The sequence below is a fragment of the Phacochoerus africanus genome, chromosome 10, assembly GCF_016906955.1.
Source record: "Phacochoerus africanus isolate WHEZ1 chromosome 10, ROS_Pafr_v1, whole genome shotgun sequence".
Lineage (NCBI taxonomy): Eukaryota > Metazoa > Chordata > Mammalia > Artiodactyla > Suidae > Phacochoerus > Phacochoerus africanus.
In genome coordinates, this window is record NC_062553.1 from 87,487,517 (window position 1) to 87,509,339 (window position 21,823).

Genomic DNA, 21,823 nt, shown 5'->3' on the forward strand with positions numbered 1-21,823 from the left:
AAGATGAGCTGCAGATGAGATTCAGAGACACAGGTGAGCTTTCCAGAGGGAGGCTGTAATAATGTGTGGACCCAGGACTCACACCAGTCTTTGGACCCAGATCAAGGTGTGCTTTCCAAGAAATAGAACACCCAAGGAGGGTGGACATAGAGGCCCTCTTGGAGTGGGTGAGGGCATGGCTGTTCATTTTCCCCCACACGAAAGATGCCCCTTGGAGTTCCCTTGTGGTGCAGCAGTTAAGGATCCAGGGGTGTGGCCAAAACAAAAAAAATATGCCCCTACACCACGGACACACTCCTCTCACCATGTGCTGACCTTCTTGCCCCAGGTGCCATCTGACTCAGGGCCTGGGACCTTCTTAGGTGTTTCAGTGTCCTTTGTTCAAAGTGAGACTATAGATGGATGAGATTGATTTGACTGTATGCATGCAAAAATAAAGTTTCTTTCTGGCCGTGTCTTCCATATTAGGGGAGATGAGTCTATTAATACTTGTTTAGCTCCTGTTCTCTGCAGGGAGCTGTGCAGGTGAGCAGGGGTGGAGGAGGAACGTAATCATAGCCTTAGGCCGGACTCAGGGAGGTTCTAAGAGAACTGATGAGCCACTGCTGTCTTCACAGGACACGTCAGAGGGAAACGTGAAAGCAGCGGGATGGCAGGGAGAGCTAGGCTTCCCTCCTGGAAAGGAATTGTCACCTACTTTTATGCTAGAAAACAACTCTTCCTTTATAGCTGCAGGATGGAATATAGTGTTTTTGTCTTTGAAAACCCACAAGCCTTTCTTAAAATTCCCGGAGTGCCCTGGCCAAGCCTTCCCCTTGGTATCCGATGCCACAGGCCAGCTGAGCCCAAATGCCAACAGGCTGCACAAGGTCTGATTTCTCATTATAGACAGACTTTTGTCATAGATCCTGAGTTGTTGATTTATAAACACAGAGTGGCAAATATGCCTCAAAAGGAAGATGGAGTTGTGCTTTTTTTTTTTTTTTTTCTTTTTAGGGCCGAATCTACGGCGTATGGAAGTTCCCAGATTAGAGGTATAATCGGAGCTACAGCTGCTGGCCTACCCCACAGCTCACGGCAACGCCAGATCCTTAACCCACTGAGGATTGAACCCAAAACCCCATGGTTCCTAGTCGGATTCGTTTCTGCTGTGCCTGGAGTCAGGCTCTTTAAACTTGAGATACAAATTTTTTTTTCTTTTTTTTTTGTCTTTTTTGTTGTTGTTGCTATTTCTTGGGCCGCTCCCGCGGCATATGGAGGTTCCCAGGCTAGGGGTTGAATCGGAGCTATAGCCACCGGCCTACGCCAGAGCCACAGCAACGCGGGATCCGAGCCGCGTCTGCCACCTACACCACAGCTCACGGCAACGCCGGATCGTTAACCCACTGAGCAAGGGCAGGGACCGAACCCGCAACCTCATGGTTCCTAGTCGGATTCATTAACCACTGCGCCACGACGGGAACTCCAAGGCTCTTTAAACTTGAATGTACATAGGAATCACCTGGGTCGGGGAAGGTTGGGGGGCTGCTGGCATTTAAAATGCAGATTCCAATTCAGCGGGTCCATGAGCACTGCCCTGTGGGCTCTCAGGGGAAGCTGATGCTGGCTCCTGTGTGCCTCACAGGCTGAGGACCTACCTGGTGACCAGGCCCGAGCCTGTGGGTGACTCCTGCCTCCGCCCTTCTAGCCCTTGCGTCTGACATCGCCGTTCCGCCCAGGAATGACTGTGTGCATCTTGCTGTCTAGGTTTGTCCATCCCCGTTTTGGACCCATCAAATGTATCCGCACACTCCGCGCTGTGGAGGCCGATGAGGAACTCACCGTTGCCTATGGCTATGACCACAGCCCCCCAGGGAAGAGCGGGCCGGAAGCCCCCGAGTGGTACCAGGTGGAGCTGAAGGCCTTCCAGGCCACCCAGCAGAAGTGAACAGCCTGGCTCTGGGCTTCAGAGACTTGGAATAGAAACCTGGATCTATGCACTACGTTTCTCCGACAACGGGACAACCAGGGACTGCTCATGCTGTGACATCACATCCTCTCACTCCGCGTTCGCAACGACTTTCTCTCGAATACTAACTAGGTTTGACTCTATTACTCATACCAGTTTAAAATTAGCTAGCCTCGCAACAACGTCCTACTGAGAGGTACTGTCGAGCACTTGACAGAAAACAGTGATGTTCTTGGGTGGGTCAAGTCTAAATCTGTACCACGTTCAGAGATGCCAAATGATTAGACTGAAAAAGGGAAAGGGGTTTTTCAGTCATTTTTAGTCAGTGGTTTTTCCATGAGGTTTATTTCTCTGGCCGATGCAAACTGTGTTATCACACTTGCATACACGCCGTATGGAGGGTAGAGAATTACTACATTTTTATTCTCTAAATGTAGTATAATTTGCCTTTTAACCTTTGATCTGTATCTTGCAATAGAATGGCTTTGTTTTTTGCCCTAGCGGACAGAACCCCACTTTTTGAGTCACTTTGCCCCCTAGTCCTCTTCTCTATCTTAGATGTCTTTTACAAGAGAACACTTCCAAATGGATTTCGTGTCCGTGCCGTGTGTAGGTCTTTCTGGCTCTTTCTATATCATTGTTTCATGATTATGTCCTAATATAAAGACCTGGCTCATAGGGCCGGGCTCTTCTTATAGAATTATTATTCTCGCATGTAAACAAAGATATCTTTGCTTTAAGATGTGAGAAGAAATGAATTTACTTTGTTTGCATTAAGTTATGGAAGAGTTGTAATATATACTTAAAGAAAGAAGAGAGGGAAATTAGTATTTCTAAGCAGTAACTGTGGCAATTTTGCAATATCCTCAATAGTGCTAGTAATTTTTTTTCTCCTTGGGTACACATTAAATGTACATAACATAGAGCAGTCTGGCTTGCAGCACACAGTGCATTGAATTCAAAAATATAGCAAACTTGAATTCTAACACAGAATTCAAATTTTTTTTTTAATCGCTACTATTAAGAGAGATGTACTGATCACTAGGTACAAATCAAACCTTAACGCTAAAACTCTTCATCATTGTAATTTCAAAGCACTTACCTGCTTCGAAGCCTTGTGAATTAAGAATAACACCTGTATAGTTTAAACGCAATGGTATCAATAGCATTTCAGCCGTTTTGCTAGCCATGTGTAATCACAACTGCAGAATTAAGGAGACAACCCCCAGTTTTTTAGTTTAGCTAGATTAGGTACGTAGTGTAACTGGGATTGCTCTGAATGAATTCTAAGAGTTGGGGTTTTGTAAGCACCCTAACCATACACCATCGCTATGTTTTAGATGAGGAGCTGGGAGGTCTGGAGGGCAGTGCTTGCTGCAGGCTGCAACTGTCAACTGGGACTCCTGTCCCTGAGTCAGTTTGGTCTTGAAGCTGACACAGGTGGACAGTAGGGAAGGCTTGCAGGGAGGAGGAGAAGAGAAGAGAAACAGGCAAGAGGAAGTTTGTTATTTCATGTCGGTTACATGATGCTCTTAGGAAGAACCTAACCAAAGTGCTTGATCCAGGGCTGCTAACAACTTTCAGTTCTGGCAGATCCTGGGCTTGGGATTCAGCTCTCAAGGCAGGAACAGAAGTGGCCCTTTCCCTCTGGAAGGCCAGGCCTCCTGGAGCTCCCCCAGCAATGCTGCTCCGTGACAATGGTTTCAGGGAAGTAAGCTGCTGGTTCCCTCGTGAGAAGTTCTGCGGGCTGCCAGAAAGGTCTTCCATGAAGGGAACTGACTAGTTTTTAGATCAAGAGGCATCAGGATAGGATCGCTTCTATTCTGTAGAAAGAGACCATTCTGTAAACTGTGACAGATGGGCAGAGCCTTGGGACTTGTATACTGATAGGTGCTTTCATTCAAACGCCTCCTAAAGTGAGTGACTGTTGTCTGGAGCAAGTTGGCTGGCTTTGATTAATCGCAGTCTGCAGTCCATTGCCTTGTGGAGCCAAGGCAGGGAATGAGGTCAGGGGAGCGGCTGAGGTCACGCCTCTGATGCTAGGACTTCATGCCTGAGGACAGTGTCATGCTCCTTGAGAGTGTCATTTCTGTCCCAAGGCGCTACCCTATTCACATGGAATGTTTTCTTTTCTTTTTGACAAAGTGATTGAAAAATTGTAAATAGTGATTAACCAGCGGATCCACTTTCCAAATGAGATAGCGAGTGCTAACACTCGGCAGTCTGTCTGTCCATGACGTTTGGACCAGTCTGTCTGTGATGCTCAGACCAGTCAGAGGCAGCAGGACCCAAAAGCTGAGCCTCTGTGTCCTCCGTCCTCACTCCCCAGTGCTTCCCCCGCCCAGCCCTTGCCTCTCCTCCTTGTCTCTCGAAATGCCCTATTCATACAGAACCACGTGCCACCTCCCCGCCCCCCCCCCCGCCCCAGCCAGTCTCTCTTGCTCTGTGTGCACCCCTGGCACCCTCTATGTCTGTCCCTCCATGAGTACCTCTTTCCATCACTCTGTGTCCGTGTCTGGCTCTGCGGCTCCTACTGTCCCCCTGCCCCCTACACATTCCTAAACCTAAGGCTTTGTCGCTGGGTGGAGTTGGAGGGGGCCTTGAGATTCACTGTGTTCTGTAGGTCAGTGAAACTGTCGACGGGGTTGGGGTCCCGTGAGGAATGAACTGATGAGGAAATAAGGGTTTGTTCCCTGTGGGAGCCAGAGTCTGAAGGGGAAACCCTGTCTTTTGCTAGTGAATCTTGACATCCGCTGTGGAAGGAACTGTGTCCGGTCCCAAGTAGTTTCATCAGCCTCATGACAGGAATGTGGACGATTCCATGTGGTGGGGATTAAAAGAATAAGGTGACGATCTGCTCCAGAGGGGCCATGTACCTAGGAGGGTGCACGACGCCCTGGTCACGAGGCGATTCACTCAGAGCCATCTCAGTTCAACTCCCGCATGACTAGATCTTTCCTTAGCAGCTTCTCTATGACAAAATATTATCTTGTGTTAGAGTTAGGAATAGGAACTAACCTGTAGGAGTATGTCCCCAAATGGGCATTTGGATGGTACAAACAAAAAACAACCGTTAAGGTCTGACTTTCCGACACAAAGGAACGTGATTAAAAAGCAACAGGCAAGGAAGATTTGAGTTTTGTGGAACCTATTCTTATTTTAACCTGCTTCCTCTCTGGTCTGCCTGAGAAACTGAGAAGGAAATTTGTTGTTCAAGACCGCTTTGAACCTGTCCGAGGAAGTAAACGTAACTTGCCTTCTGGGGGTTCCTCATACTTGAAAAGCAATTTCCTTGTCACCCACAACCTCAAAAGGCCAAAGCAGAGGTAACCATTGACCACATTTAATTGTAACGAGTCAAATTGCAGTAACTGTGAACAGTGAATTCAAGGCGTGTCTTCTCAGTGAGTCAGTATGTGGTATTGAGTAGCCTTCCTTTGATATATGAAATTTTAAATCATTCACTGCAAAATGCATTTAAGATCTTCCAGGAAGGTATCATTTTCTGTTTTGCTTTGTTTGAAAACAGTTGCCTCAAGTTTCTGTCTTAAGAGTAGTGATTTAGAATCCAGACCTCTTTTGTTTTAGAAAAACAAGCAAAAACTACGTTGCAAGACTGGTAGCTGTAATGTTTATTTGCCGCAGATCAAAGGTTCACAAAAATATCTTAAATTTATATCTACTTGAGGTACCTTGATAGATTGTTTTTTTCTTCGGTCTTTCCCTTCAGGAATTTGGAGCCTCGGTGTCAACTTTTCTTTGAAACATACGAAATTGTACAAGTTTTATTTTGCCAGATGTGTGCAGACATATTCAAAGCAATGAAACTATTTCAAGCCATACAAACCACAGGGATGGAAACCCTTTTCACAAATTTTAATGTGTTTGTATGTAAATAGATGTTTGTATGAACTATTTTCATGGTAGAATGAATATATTTCAATGAAGTTGAATTATTCCAGTGCTATTTAAACAAATGACAAAAATTTTTGGTGAGAATTATGAGTCTATTGAGATACAATGCAGATCAATTTTGATTTTTACAAAATCCAAAGCCTACAAATAACTCTGACTCATGGCAACTTCCCCGTGTTGTTGCACCTGACGTGGAGACAGCTCGTAGGCTTCCCCAGTGCCTCAGCCGCTTCCTGGTGGAAGTTAGGTGCTCGTGGAGGTGTGTCCACCTTTTAGAGACATCGCTCCAGGCCCCTTTGGGGGCCTGAGAGTGAATCAGAGGCATTAGAGACACCGGTGCAGTTATCCAGAGCACAATTTCTTTGCAGGGCAGCAGAATCAGAAGCCAGACATGGCCGTGTGACCCTGGGAACTGGGTTTTCTGGCCGCCGTCTACCGCCACCCTTACTGCCTAGTCACACATGTCAGGGAGGCTGCCCTCTGTGGAGTTGGGGCTCACACCCCCGGGGTGGGACTTCACGGTTTTGCCAGTGGTCCCTGCCTCCTGGCCTCCACCTCACAGAGGATGGAGGAGGGTGCTGCTGGCAAGGGGCCCATTTCTCAGCACAGTACACTTCCTGTCTCAGCTCTGGGAGACTATGCACCCAAGCACCCAACTTCCAACCAGAGAGAGACGTCCTCGGATAACGAAGACCCTTGCTTCCTCTGTCTGTGACTTTACACACGTCGTTAGAAGTCGTTTTAGCATCAAGACCAATCCCATCCCTAGGACATACCTCCCAACTCCCTGATTCTTATTAGAACGCTCCTTTATAATGATATTCAATTTGAGTGGGTTCCCCCCCCTTTGTTCCTGGATGTAATGAAATGATAAATATGATGACAGATTTTCACTGTGTATACTAGCAATATGTACACACATGCCAGTGTATCTTAACACACAACTTGGTTACATTTTGGATTATTGTCATTAATCTCGATTCATGTAATTGGGAAACTCCAGGGACCTCGTAATGTCTGCTTATCATAGAAGAAAGTTGGGTTCATGGTTCTGAGCTCCCTACTTCAAAAGTTTTTCCTCCTGGGTTTTCTGTGTTCTCTTTTTATTCTGAAATGTGTAAATTAGGTTGTGAGGTATGTTTAAGGATTGGAAGCTAGGGGAATGCTTTAGGCATTTCTTGCAACCAAAAGTTAACCTCATCACAGTTAACGAGCATCTTTGATTGGTCTTTTGTGGAATCTGAACTAAATCTATGAGCCTTATTCAATATCTATAATTCTATGATTTTTTTTAAATTATGGGAAATTAATGAAAGATGTTTACATGAATAACGTTTGCCCTTACTGTGTTATGAATGAGTTTTTTGTAGTGTGTCTGGGTGCATGTGCAAGAGAGTAGGAAAAATGTTTCTGAAACAAAACTTGACAAATATTTGTAATGAAAAGTAAATTTAAAGATTGCTATAATTGCGCTATAGAAACAATGCAAGTATTAAACAAAATATACAATCACTTGCCATTGTCTTTCTTTGGTCGTCTAGAGCAGAAAGGCAGTAACGTATTTCTCATGACACGTCTACCTGTATATTTAAATGACTGAGCAAACTTTACATTAAGAAGTCGATTTTTTTTTTAATGTATTATTTTTTACGTATCCTCACTCTCCTCTTTTCCTTTTAGGGCTGCATCTGTGGCATATGGAAGTTCCCAAGCTAGGGGTCAAATCAGAATTAATAGCTGCCAGCCTACACTACAGCCACAGCAATGCAGGATCTGAGCCTCATCTGCAACCTACACCATAGCTCACAGCAACGCTGGATCCTTAACCCACTGAGCGAGGCCAGGGATTGAACCCGCATCCTCATGGATGCTAGTCAGATTCGTTTCTGCTGAGCCACGACAGAAACTCCTGAAGTTGCTTTAAAATGTTATTAACCTTTTACTGTTTTCAAAGCGTTATAGCAAGACCTGCAGGAGGGGGATGGAGAGGTTAGGCGCTTTCTGTCTATTTGGCATGACACCCCATACATCCATGATTCCAAAAAAAATTAGCAACAGCAGCCAGAAGTATCTGATTGACTGTATAAATGTTAAGGGTATGAATGTAAATGAGAGGATCGGGGAAAATGTTTGAAGAATGGGAAACTGCGACTCGTGGTTGAAGTTACAGGACCGTTGTTAGTTGTGGTAGATCTTGGAGGCCTTAGGAGGACAGCTTTGAGTCACAGAAACCAGGAACCCCTTATTTCTGCCTAGTCACAGTCAACATTCCTGAACTCTCCCCCTACAACATTCCCAAAGCACAAAGCCAATGACTATTTTGTAATTTGCTCCATGAAGATGTGGGTTCAATCCCCAGCCTTGCTCAGTGGGTTAAGGAGCTAGCTAGGGTTGCCATGAGCTGTGGTGTATGTCGCAGACACAGCTTGGATCCCCCCAAAATTAGCTATCAGCTGGGCCCTCTGCCTAAGGTCCCAAAGCAGTGAATTCTAGCAAGTCAGACCAGGCTACGTGAGGCAGTTAGGCATCAAACTGAAACAGCCCAGGAGCTTCCTGCTTTATTTTAGCTCCCTCATTGGCCCATTTCTTGATCTTACACCCTTTCTTTCATTGAAGCAAGAAAGGTGACTCAACCCAAGCCACTGCTGGATCAGCTTCACCACCTGGAAAGAGACGCCTCCACGTGCTGGATCTTTAAGGCAGAGTTTCACCCACTGACACACAATATTGATATTCTTCTTCCTTGTGGGGAGAGGGGTATGAAATTTAAAAATTAATAAAACTGGGGTGAGTTGAAGAAGCTAAACTAAAAAGTGAAGCAGAAGTTCCCGATGTGGCGGAATGGGATCTCTGGCATCTTGGGAGCACCGGGACACAGGGTCCGTCCCTGACCAAGCCCAGCGGATTAAGGATCCCTTGTTGCCACAGCTGCAGTGTAAGTTGCAACTGTGGCTTGGATCCGATCCCTGGCCCAGGAACTCCATATGCTGAGGGGTGGCCAAAAAAGAAAAAAAATAATAATAAAAATTTTTTTAAAGGGAGGGATCAGGCAATTTCTTGTGGATTAAGGTGGGTGTGGGCTCAAGGGTTGTAGCAGTTACTGTAAGGAAGACTGAGACCAAATTATTTTAGTCTCAGTAATCATCCTCTATATACCTCTTACTAAATAGCTGCCTTTGGGTTTTAATGTTCCAGACCATTTAGCCTGCTAATTCATACTAGACTTGAAATTATTTCAGCAGTTATCTCTAGAATTAGAATTAGATAAAAATCATTCAGAAGGATTTTATGCATCTAACTGGTATGGGGTTATTCAAATAGAAAGCTCTGTCCCAAAAGTATTTTTTAGAACAGTGTTGCCTTTCATATAAAAATATGGTGCAAACTCCCCTGCAACATATTGGTGTGACTTCTTTGTGAAAACCAAAAGCCATGGTTTGGAATTTAGAGCTTCACTTTTTTTTTTATAGCCACACTGGAGGCATTTGAAAATTCCTGGATCAGGGATTGAGTCCGAACCACAGCTGTGACCTACACTGCAGCTGCCACAAAGCCAGATCCCTATAACCCACTGCACTGGGCCGGGGATTGAACCGGCACCTCCACAACAACCCCAGCAGCTGCAGTCAGATTCTTAACCCACTGCATCATGGCAGGAACTCCTGAGCTTCACTTCTTATAATGTACATAGAAAAAGATGAAAGATGAATGGTTCCATCTAGATTGCTACCAAATTTTTACTTTTGCAAGTATCAGAATGCTTCCAGCTTCAACAAACATAAACCTGCCTCGATATAGCTGAAGTGGTAAAGATTTACTATCTCACATAACAAGAAATGTTGAATGACCCTGGAGTTGGTTCATTCTAACCAACTTTCTATTGTTCTTCTCTGCAGTTCTCAGCAGGTCAGGTTTGCCCTCAGGGGCCAGCTCACCTCATAGTCCCAACATGGTTGTCACAGTTCCAGACATCACACAGCCTGATGTGGCAGCATCCAGTGGGTGAATAGGAAAGTTTCAGCAAGGCCCAGATGTCAAAGCATCAGAAGAGACACATTTAATTCATTGGGAAGTAAGGAATCAAGGACCATTCTGATTTGGGATCTGAACCACTAAAACAGTGGACTAATCACTTCTGAAAATCACCCCTGTTGCCACTGTGGATGCTGAATGACCTGTGCTCTTCAGTTTTTGTTTCTATTTCCAAAACAATCCATTGATTTATTCGTGGCCCAGCTCCCTCTTGTGGTGAGGATTTATTCTCACACTGTTTTTGACATGAAGCTGGAGAACAAAAAGAACTTTGGCAAAAGGATGATTTAATACGTTTTGAGAACAAAGGTGAAAACTGAGCTAATGTTTATTCCTGTCATCGGGTTGAACTTTGAATAGGCGAATGAAGACACAACTTCCAGGGCTTTTTTATTTTTAAAATAAGCCCAAATTTCAAAAGGGTTAATAGCACATTTGGAGCCTGCAATAAACTAAATTAAGCAAAGCTTGGTTTTCTTTTAAAATAACAAAAAGTCATTTTTAGGCCATGTGGCTCTTTAAAAGCACCATTTTCTGCAAAACATGGCTTATGAGTTCATTAGTCCTAAATTAATCTTATCCTTTTTTTATTTTTTTGGTGGAAGTTACTGCGCCAGGGATTGAACCTGAACCACTGAAGTGAAAACCCCTGGATCCTTAACCCACTGCACCACAAGGGAACTCCCATACTTCAATTTTTTTAAAATCAAACTTTAGCACTCTACCTCTACGTGTGTGTGGGTGTGTGTGTGTGTGTGTGTGTTGAGGAACTTACCACTTACCTAGGTAAGACTTATAGCACCTACAGCCATATGAGACACAGCCAGAAACCTAAAAGCACTGGACTTCTGAGCAATCAATAACTATTTCAAAGTTCTTGTACTTTGCTGGGCAGAAGTACCTTGACACAGCCACTGAGGAACACCTGAGCCTCAGCGCCTCTGACTCAGTGAGGTGTGACAGCCATCAAGAGAGAGGGAAGGAGAAAGTATCAGAAAAATGTAGCTGGTTTTCTAAAAAATCTCTTTTCCAGTTTTCTAGCACCATGGCTTGAAACCAGGTACCCTAGCAATCTCTGACAATGTTCTAGGCTTGCACTTCTCCAACCTTAGGGGGCAGAACACCTGGGATTCTGTTACCTGTGCAGATTCCCAGACCCTGCCCCTAGAGACCCTGCCTGTGGATCAGGTCCCCTGGGCAGAACACAGAAACCTGGCATTGCTGCTCAGAGTGGTATTCCTGAGTAATTAAGAAAAGATAAAATTAAGTGAAATGTACCCTGCCTAATGATAACGGTAATGGTTCTGAGAACCACAGGCTTCCCTCAAGAACTCAAAATTCACTCTCTGGGAGCTCTTTTAAGATCAGAGCAGAGATAGCTCAAGTCACCAGAAAAAAAAAAAGAAAACCGGTTCTCAAACCAGCAGGACTTGATCTGATAAAATATCTTTAAAAACAATGAGGATGTTTAGAATTTTCTTCAAATTCCAATACAGAAGGTGGGGGAAGTGGATGAGGATGTAAATAAAACCAGACTGACTGACCACGTGTGGATAGTGATTGAAGCGAAGCCATGAGGACCCGAGGGTTCATTATCTTACACTGTGTATTTTTCTGTGTTTCAGAATCTCCGTAGTAAAAAATTAAAGAAAAAAAAGAAATTAAAAAAGAACAAGTTATTAACCAAAAACATATTGTCAAGGAGGAAGAAATTTTTCTCTATCCTCCTAGGTTCTTCCAGCTGGTCTAAGTATTAAATTGACATGAAAGAGAGTAACAGGAGAGAATCAAGCAAGTTTTTTGGTTTTTTTGTTTTTGCTTTTCCTTCTTCTTAGGCCCACACCTGTGACATCTTGACATTCCCAGGGTAGGGGTTGAAATCAGAGCTACAGCTGCTGGCCTACACCACAGCCACAGCAATGTGGGATCCAAGCTGTGTCTGTGACCTACACCACAGCTCATGGGAATGCTGGATCCCCACCCACTGAGCGAGGCCAGGAATCAGACCCACATCCTCATGGATACTAGTTGGATTCCTTTCCGCTGAGCCACAATGGGAACTGCCAGAATCAAGCGAGTTTAATAACATGTATACATGGGAGAGACCCAGGAGAACTGAGAAACTCACCAGAATGGCTGAAGCGCTCACCTTAAACAGCATCCTTAGCTAAAGACAAAAGAGGATGTTGAGGGTGGGGAGAATTGGTTATGGAGAGTTAGCAGGAAAAGCTTGGCAAACAAGGGTAAGGTTCTTAGGCGGACTAAAGTCATTGCCTTCCCTGATCGTAAGAGTTTCTAGAGATGTGGTCATCCTCCCCTTCCTGGTACAGCCAGGAAGACACCCTTACAAATGACCATTTCTCTTATAAATGTGAGTGGAGGGGGAACTTCTGCTTGGTTTTCAGAGCATTTCCCATGCCTGCTGCTCCTAACCAACTTAAAATAATGCCAAAGAGACATATTGAGGGGTGGCAAACTCTGCTCCCCTATACAAACATATAGCAAAATACCAAAGAACAAGTGTCACAGAGGCAAACACATTACCTGTCTTAATTCTGCCCAAGTAATTGCCTTCCTGGAATTTCCCAAGTGCGTTGGCAAACTAATCCCCCTGTAAAATGGATCTATCACATACTATTAACAAGTACATGAATGTAAGTGCAAACTCCCCTTGTTCTGACTCTTTGCTCACCAAGCAAGCCTCTGATTATCAATCTGCCTTCAGGGAGAGGATACTCTTTTTGCTTTTTAGGGCCGCAGTACAGGATCCGAGCCGCATCTTCGACCTATACCACAGCTCACCGAAAAACCGATCCTTAACCCACTGAGCAAGGCCAGGGATTGAACAAGCATCCTCAAAGAGACAACATCAATTCTTAACCTCCTGAGCCACAATGGAAACCTCTAGGTATTCTGACTGTGCTAGCACAGCTCCTCAGTACATGTGACAGGCAGTCTTCACTGAGTGCCACTCAACTAGGATTCTGGTTTTGATCCTGGTCTTGTAAGTTTGGTTAATGAATCTGTCCTGGGAGGTGGAGCTATTCGTAATGTGCTGACAAAATATCCAAGTTCTGAGCCTATAAAGATGAGGGAAAGCCTTAAATCAAGGATAATTTCCCAAGGCAATGAATGTCTCCTGGTAGAACCTCTTAGGAAGAAGCCAGCTGGGGAATAAACACCCCCCCTTCCCCCGCCCCAGCTTGTGGCTGCTTTCCTTGATGAACTGAATGTTTACTACGATATAGGCAGTAAGGTTGTACTAGGTATTTCCATTAGTTATCTCACTTGACCAAAAAAAAAAAAAAAATGTCACCTGCCATACTGGTAAACAAAGGATGTTGGGATGACCAAGTTATCAGCTACCAAAGCTGCCTGGACTGTGCACCCTGCAGGAATTCAGGATGAAGAAAAGCAGACTATTGGCCCTAGATAGTTAAGGTGCAGATCAAAGGGATGATTTCAGTGAGCTCAGACTTTTGCATATCCCCATTCCCATGAGACTATATATCTATTCACTAACGTGTGTGCGTGTGTGTGTGTGTGTGTGTGTGTGTGTGTGTGTATACACACGAATGATTTTTTTTTTTGCTTTTTTTTTTAGGGCCGCACCTGCGGCACATGGAGGTTCCCAGGCTAGGGGTCTAATCAGAGCTACATGCCCGCCTGCACCACAGCCATAGTAATGCCAGATCCGAGCCTCCTCTGTGACCTACACCACAGCTTACGGCAACACTGGATCCATAACCCACTGAGCAAGGCCAGGGATCGAACCCGCAACCTCATGGTTCCTAGTCAGATTCGTTTCTGCTGTGCTACCACGGGAACTCCCTGTAATGATTATTAAGCATTGTTCCTTGAAACAGAATTTCAGTGAAACTCTCCATCTCATTACAAAGAATTGTCAAGAGTTTACCATTTAAGATAGTGTTACTAGTAAATCCATTCAACCAGCCCTTGTAAACCCATTTGCTGACAATGAATGGACAGTGAGGGTGCTGCTGTTAACCTGTCCACGATGTAGATGGTAGCATCAGGATACTTGAATTCCGTATGTAGAAACTCCAAGGCATGTACCTGTCTGATACCCAGTGTCACTTCATGTATTAAACATTAGCAGCACTGAACTTCTATGTCTATATCAATATCATCTATATTCAAGCAAACATAATATTCTGAATGTCCTTCCCACACTCCAGTGTTTCCACACCCCCTGGGGTGTGTGCTCTATCCATCTTATTCTGTTTGGTGGAACAATATATCCCAATATAACAGAGGGCACTACTTATCATTTTATTTTTTCTTTTTAGAAGGCTTCTTTCTATTCCAAAGTCTGATCTGATAAGCTGCTCTCCCTCCCGCACCCATTGCATTGTGATAATTGCTCAGGTATAGTAGACACACCAGGACACGTGTGACTGGGTTCAGCCTTTTGCAGGCCCAGAATAATGAAGGGTAGTGAGAAGAACAGGCTCAATTTGAGGTCAAAAGATCTAGACTCAAGCCCTCTAAACTTTCTTCTCTCCCCTGCCCTTTAGGGCCGCCCCCAAGCCACATGGAAGTTCCCAGGCCAGGGGTCGAATCAGGGCTACAGCCACCGGCCTACACCACAGCCACAGCAATGCTAGATTGAGCTGCATGGGTGACATACACCACAGCTCACGGCAATGCCAGATCCTTAACCCTCTGAGTAAGGCAGGGATCAAACCTGCACCCCCATGGACACTGGTCAGATTCATTTCCATTGAGCCACAACAGGAACTCCCCGAACTTTCTTCTCTTTAATGCTGTTTCCCTCTTATAAATGAGTCCAATAAAAATTGCTCCACCTGTTTCACAGGCTCGTTTTAGGAATAATGCAAATAACAGACACTGGATTGTCTACCCAAAAGCCATTCACAAGACATTTTCCTCCTTGCCTAAAATATTCCTCCGGTGCCTGAAATATTCACATTTCAAGAATCCTTTTGCACCCCAATGTTCATAGCAGCACTATTTATAATTGCCAAGATATGGAAGCAACCTAAGTGTCCATCACCAAATGATGGATAAAAAAGATGCGGCACACACACACACACACACACACATACACACACACGCAGAGTGAAATACTACAAAGTCATAAAAAAGAATGACATTTTGCCACTTGCAACAACATGGATAGACTTGGTGGGTATTATGGTAAGTGAAATAATTCAGATAGAGAAAATCTATCTGATAGTGTATGTTTTTACTAATATGTGGAGTCTAAAAAATAAAACAAACAAATATAACATTACAGAAGCAGACCTACAGATATAGAGAACAAACTAACTAGTGGCTTCCAGAGGAAGCGAGGAGGGACAATACAAGTGTAGGGGATTAAGAGGCGCAAACTACTATATATAAAATAAATAATCTACAAGGAGATATTGTACACCACACAGAATATAGCCAATACTTTATAATAACTATAAATGGAGTATAACCTTTAAAATTGTGAACTATTACATTGTACGCTTGAAACATATAATATTGTATGTCAGCTCTACTTCAATAAAACAAACAAACATTAAAATGTTCTAGGGGTTCTTGCTGCGGCACAGTGGATTAAGGATCCCGCGTGGTGCAGCGGTGGCATAGGTTGCAGCTATGGCTCAGATTTGATCCCTGGCCCCAGAACCTCCAAAAGCCACTGGTGTGGCCAAAAAAGAAAAAAAGAAAAAAGTTGAAATGCTCTATTGTGGCAACTCCAAAAAAAGAAGAATCCCGTGCAGCTAAGCCTGGCCACCAGACGCAGTTCTGGCCAATGAGATGTTGGGCACGGGGGTGCGGTGCAGGTGGTAGTCACTGAGTGAAGCCTCCGGGAAAACCATGTCAAAGAAAGAGATTCCAGTAGGCATACTGCCTTCATCTCTTCTTCCCCATTCCACTTTTCACCCAGTAACCAGAGTGAGTTTTTATTTTTATTTTTTGGCTGTGCCCAGGGCATGTGGACGTTCCTGAGCCAGGGATCAAACCCACACCACAGCAGTGACCCAAGCTGCTTCAGGGACAACGCTGGATCCTTAACCCTCTGAACCACCAGGGAACTCCCAGAGTGAGCTTTAAAAAATAGTGAAGCAGATCATGCCATTGCCTTACTGAATCCCTTTCCACTGCAGTTAAAATTAAATCAAGCTGTGTACCCTGGCCTGGCTACCCTCCACCTCCCAGTATCATTCAGTCCTTTCTCCCCGACTCCCTGTACTCCAGCCAGACCTTCTGTTCCTCAAAGTTGCCAAGGGTTTTCCTGGCTCTAGGCCATCACACCTGCTGATTTCTCTGCTCTCAGCTCTTCTCCAGCTCTTTGCACAGCTCGTCAACTGTCAGCTCTTCACTCATACGTTTGCATTAAAGATGCTTTGCTGACCACCCTTCACTCACCCTCTCTCTCTCATCACCCAGTTTGCCTTATTACTGTCTTTCATCCCAATCCCAGTTATTTTGTGTACTTGTTTATTTGTTAATTGTGATCTATTGCTAGAATACAAGCATCCCCAGGGTACAGCCTTTGTCTCTCTTGTTTATTGCTATATCCTTAGCCACTTGCACAGTAGCTAAAACACAGCAGACACTTATTCAATATTTGCCGAATAAATGAAGGGCTTTCCCTATGGATCTGCATCTTCTATTCATTATTTATTTATTTATTTTGGCCTTACCCATGGCACGTGGAAGTTCCTGGGCCAGGGGATCGAACTTGCACCACAACAGTTACCTGAGCCATGGAAGTTTCAACACCAGATCCTTAACCCATTGAGCCACCAGGGAACTCCCATTCATTACTTATTCATCAAAGGAAATGAGAGGCTAAACAAGACTTTCTAATGGGAATAACAAGTGCCTAACACAGGACATGCATAATGGCTAGATGACTTTCATGAAGGGACAGTCAAGGAAGCTAACATGGTAGCAAAAAAAAAGTTAAAGGAGCAATTGTGATTGGCTGAGAGTGGAATGTAGTGGAAAACACTTTATCACTCTAATTGCCAAATAATTGTTTGGGGTTTTTTGGTTTGCTTTTTTACTTTTTAAGAAAATTGAAGTGTAGTTGTTTGTTTTGTTTCTGTGTTTTTAGGGCTGCATCTGTGGCATATGTTAAGTTCCCAGGCTAGGGGGTCGTATTGGAGTTGAAGCTGCCAGCCTACACCACAGCCACGGCAACACCAGATCCTCCCTTAAGTTGGCTGATAAATTCAAAGCACTCCAGTCAAAATCCCATCATGGTTTCACATAGAATTTGACAAGATGAATCAAAACCTTAGGTAGGAGAACAAAGGCCCAAGAATAACCAAGATGCTGGATGAAGGTGAAGGACTTTCCCTACCAAATATCAAGATATAAAGCTCTAGCAATCATGTAGTATCAGCTAGTAACAGACAAACAGACCAATGGAATAAAATAGCCCAGAAACAGCTTCATGGGTTAAGGATGTGGTATTGTCACTGTTGTGACATAGGTTTCCCTGACCAGGGAACGTCTGCATGTCCCAGGCATGGCCAAAAAAAAAAAGTTTTGTCGGACAGTATAAGGTGTTTTGAAGTCCTGCCTCAGGGCCTTTACATAGCCAAACATACTCTTCCTTCAAATCTTCATATGTCTTCTTCCTTCAGTTCATTCAGAGAGATTCAGATCTGACTGTGCTATCCAAATAATTGGGAGTTCCTGTCATGGCTCATTGGAAATGAATCCGACTAGTATCCCTGAGGACACAGGTTCAATCCCTGGCCTTGCTCAGTGGGTTAAGGATCCAGCATTGCTGTGAGCTGTGGTGTAGGCCACAGACACGGCTTGGATCCTGAGTGGCTGTGGCTGTGGGACAGGCCAGCAGCTATAGCTCCTGTTCAACCTCCAGCCTGGGAACTTCCATATACTGAGGTTGTGGCCCTAAAAAGCAAAAAACAACCAAAAAACAAATAATGCCCCTGGGCTTCCATCATTCTTTATCCTCTAACCTGCCTTACTATTGTCTTCAAAGCACTTGTTAACATTTCACACTTTTATCCTCTCTCTCGGTATATGTGTGCATTTATTTATATACAGACACACGCTTGCTATTTTGTAGAACCTTTTGAAAGCAGGTGACATGCTGAGTAATTTTCAAATGGCAAGCACTCAAGAGGATGATTATGTAGGAAACAAATGACATTCAAATAAGAGATCCTGACCGCAAACATATGGAAATTATTATCCATAATCAAGGCTGCTATGAGCAGAAGAAATAGATTTAGTTCCTCCTTCTTTTCCACCATATAGTTATTATTTTGCAGAGTACTTTGAAAGCAAGTTGCTAACATCTAGGCACTTAACTCATAAATACTTCCATATGGAGGTCCTAAGATTCTCCCATTTGGAGTTCCCATCGTGGTGCAGTGGTTAACGAATCTGACTAGGAACCATGAGGTTGCGGGTTCGGTCCCTGCCTTTGCTCAGTGGGTTAACGATCCAGCATTGCTGTGAGCTGTGGTGTAGGTTGCAGACGCGCTCGGATCCCGCGTTGCTGTGGCTCTGGCGTAGGCCGGTGGCTACAGCTCTGATTGGACCCCTAGCATGGGAATCTCCATATGCCGCGGGAGAGACCCAAGAAACAGCAAAAAGACAAAAAAAAAAAAAAAAAAGATTCTCCCATTTAACCTCAATACCATTATCACAACTAAGAAAATTAACAATCATTCTCTAATACCATCTAGCCTACAGTCGTCATTCAAATTTCCAAGTCCTCTTACATATTAAAAGGCACCCACAGTACTGTTTTTCTGAAATAAAAAATTTTAATGATTTAGCTCAAGTAAACCATTTTATTTGTAATCAATTTCTCAGCAAGCATGGTACAGGGTCCTTTTGAAGGGAAATAATCTAACTCTAATTGTTTTTAAAAATACTATCTTTATGAATATATAAAATATTTATCAACAAAATCAACATACTTATTAGTTTGTAGACATTCAATTAAATGATTCTTAATTTTCACATTTTGGGGTCAATCCTTTTTTTTTTTCTCTTTTTCAGGTCTTAAAAATTGTCATGGGTCTTCAGAAATTCCTTGGTCCTGGCTCTGTGCAGCAGCTGCCTAAAGGATAAATTGCTTGCTAGCAGCAGCAGACAGGAGAGGATGACTCAGCAAAGAGCCTTCAAAATAGAAACCAATTTGAGCCCCAAACCTCCCCCTCCTTGCGGATGCCCAAGTTCCAAAAACCGGGCCACAGTGAGAAGTCCTGAGGCTCCAAGGGGAAACAAGGGTGAGAGTTTTTTTCTGCCTGTACAGCCCAGAGTTAAAGGGTCACCTCCAAGGGAAACAGCCTTTAAGGCAGTAACATGATGTAATCTGAGCAAGGCACTCTGCACTGGTCAGAACGCCCGGACTGGAGCAACCAGTTTGGAAGAGTCCAGTGGCTTTTTTGTTTGTTTTGTTTTGTTTCTGCAGTGGAGGATAACCAAAATCAGAAGTATCTGATCTGAATTCAATTCATAAGACCAAAAAAAGATTCTGGCTGTAGGAAACGTGAGGATGAGGACAGCTCCCACAAAGACAAAATACAACAGAAAGCAGAGATGATTGCATTAGCAGCAACTTTGCCAATGGCAGAAGAAAGAAGTCCTACTTAGGTTTCTAAGAGGATTTCATTATAAATCAATTTAAGAATAACTGCGTTAAGGCACAAAAGGGGGCAGGTATTATGATAAACCCATTATTGCCCCATTTTGCAGATGGGGAAACTGAGGCTGAGGGAAATGTAACATGGCTTATAGGGGTCTTGTCCGGGGTCAGCTGGCAAAACTGGCCTTTGCTTGCCATCATGATACCAGAGAAAATGATGAGGACCCAGAATTAAGAAATGCTGTGGTTTTTGTTTTTTGGGTTTTTTTTTTTTAAGCTTAGCAAAGGAGCTGAAAACAGAGGGACATCATTTTTACTTTCATGTAACAAAATTCCCGGAAGAGACATGTTCTCACCAAGACAATGCAGTATTGCTCTAACACAGTACTGGGCAGGAATTGCTCATTTCACCAAGCATGACTCAACCACCATGTCAGGAATGTTTTTCCTCTTGAAAGCCCTTGCAGCCAAATCGTCAAAGAATCAAGAGGAATCACTTAAGGATATGAGTGATTTTCAAATGGTGAACACTTTGGAAAGAGGGCAACTGTGGAGGAAACAAATGACAAAGACTAGATCCTGACTGCAAAGATGTGATTACTGTACATAATCAAGGCTACTGTCAGAGGAATTAATGACAGCAGTCCCTCTTCTGTCCCACTGTAATATTCTAGGGAAGGATGAGTTGAGGGGAGGATGCCAAGCATAAACCCTTAGGCAGTGGCTCCTGCCTCTACCTTTCCCCATATCATAAAGAAACACGTAGCCACAAAGCTACAAAGCTGGCCTGGCATAGGTTAAGAATCCAGTGTGTTAAGGATCCAGTGTTTCCACAGATGCAGCACAGGTTGCAACTGCAGTTCGTATCTGATCCTAGGCCCAAGAACTCTGTATGCCTTGGGGTGGCCAAAAAATAAATAAATAAATAAATAAATAAATAAATAAATAAAAAGGTCCACAAGGGAGTTCCCTGGTGGCTCAGCTGGTCTGGCATTTTCACTGCTTGGTATGGGTTCCATCCTAGGCACAAGAACTTCTGCATGCCAAGGGCTCCACCAAAAAAAAAAGAAAAAAAGAAAAAAAAGTCCTCAAGTGTTCTGACAGTTCTCCACACACAGTTGGAGTTTGTCTTCTTCCCTTAAACCCCAGTAGGTTTTTGTGATCACCATTCAAGAATAGAGACCTCGAAATTAAAAAAAAAAAAAAATTGACTTTGGAGTTCCTGCTGTGGCTCAGTGGTAATGTACCCAACCAGTATCAATGAGGACATGGATTCGATCCCTGGTCGTGCTCAGTGGGTTAAGGATCCGGTGTTGCTGTGGGCTGTGGTGTAAGTTGCAGACTCAGTTCAGATCTGGCATTGCTGTGGTTGTGGCATAGGCTGGCAGCTGCAGATCTGATTCAAACCCAGCCTGGGAACTTCCATATGCCATGGGTGGGGCCCTAAAAAAAAAAAAACAAAAAGAATAGACTTCTGTGAGAAAAGGCCCTCGGGCTTCTGTCCCACTGTAATATTCTAGGCAAGGGGCACTTGCTCTAGGCATCTTCGGCCACCCTAGGAGAACTCTGGCTACCTTGAGTTTTGGAGAAATTAGTTATGCAACAATAGGTACTAACACTATTAACTCCTTTAATTTTCAGTTATCATCAGTCCCCTTTCAAAAATTGAAAGGACACTGAAGCCTAGAGTTTTCACCCTTACAACTTCTGGGATTCAGTCCCTACAAAGCTGGACCTCAAAGTCCACATGTGGCATCCACAGCCTCTCAGAAAGAGGAGGACAAAGGCAGGGATCAAAGGCAGTGGAAGGAGTTCCCATCATGGCACATCAGAAATGAATCTGACTAGGAGCCATGAGGTTGCAGGTTCGATCCCTGGCCTTGCTCTGGCGTTGCCGTGTGCTGTGGTGTAGGTCACAGACGCGGCTTGGATCTGGTGTTGCTGTGGCTCTGGCGAAGGCCCACAGCTGCTCTGATTAGACCTCTAGCCTGGGAGCCTCCATATGCCATGGGTTCGGCCCTAAAAAGACAAAAAACAAACAAAGGCAGTGGAAGTGATCCATCCCAGTGGGAGACTAGCTGTGGGAGGTGAAGGAAAGATAGAGCCTGGGGGCTTTGAGGAAACAATAAAACAGAGAAGTTTAGGGAGCAGGATTATGAATTTGGATTTTGACATGTTTAGTTGGGTGTGTCACTGGTACCTCAAAAGGAACATGGCCCACAGGTATACAGAGGCAAAGTCAAAGCCTTGGAATCAAGGGTTCTGAAATCAAGCTCCTTTTGAAGATGAGATCGTAAAGGGAAAGGGTG

The 21,823-nt window shown here is 44.1% G+C and overlaps 1 protein-coding gene across 1 annotated transcript in view; it reads left to right on the forward strand.

Moving 5' to 3' along the window:
• SETD7 (SET domain containing 7, histone lysine methyltransferase) overlaps positions 1-7,375 on the forward strand; it is a 49,249-nt gene extending 41,874 nt beyond the window's left edge. Inside the window, exon 9 of the mRNA XM_047751721.1 lies at positions 1,747-7,375. Within this exon, the coding sequence (XP_047607677.1) occupies positions 1,747-1,927 (181 nt within the window). The 3' untranslated portion in view covers positions 1,928-7,375. The remainder of the gene's footprint in view (positions 1-1,746) is intronic.
• Positions 7,376-21,823: the final 14,448 nt, after the last annotated feature.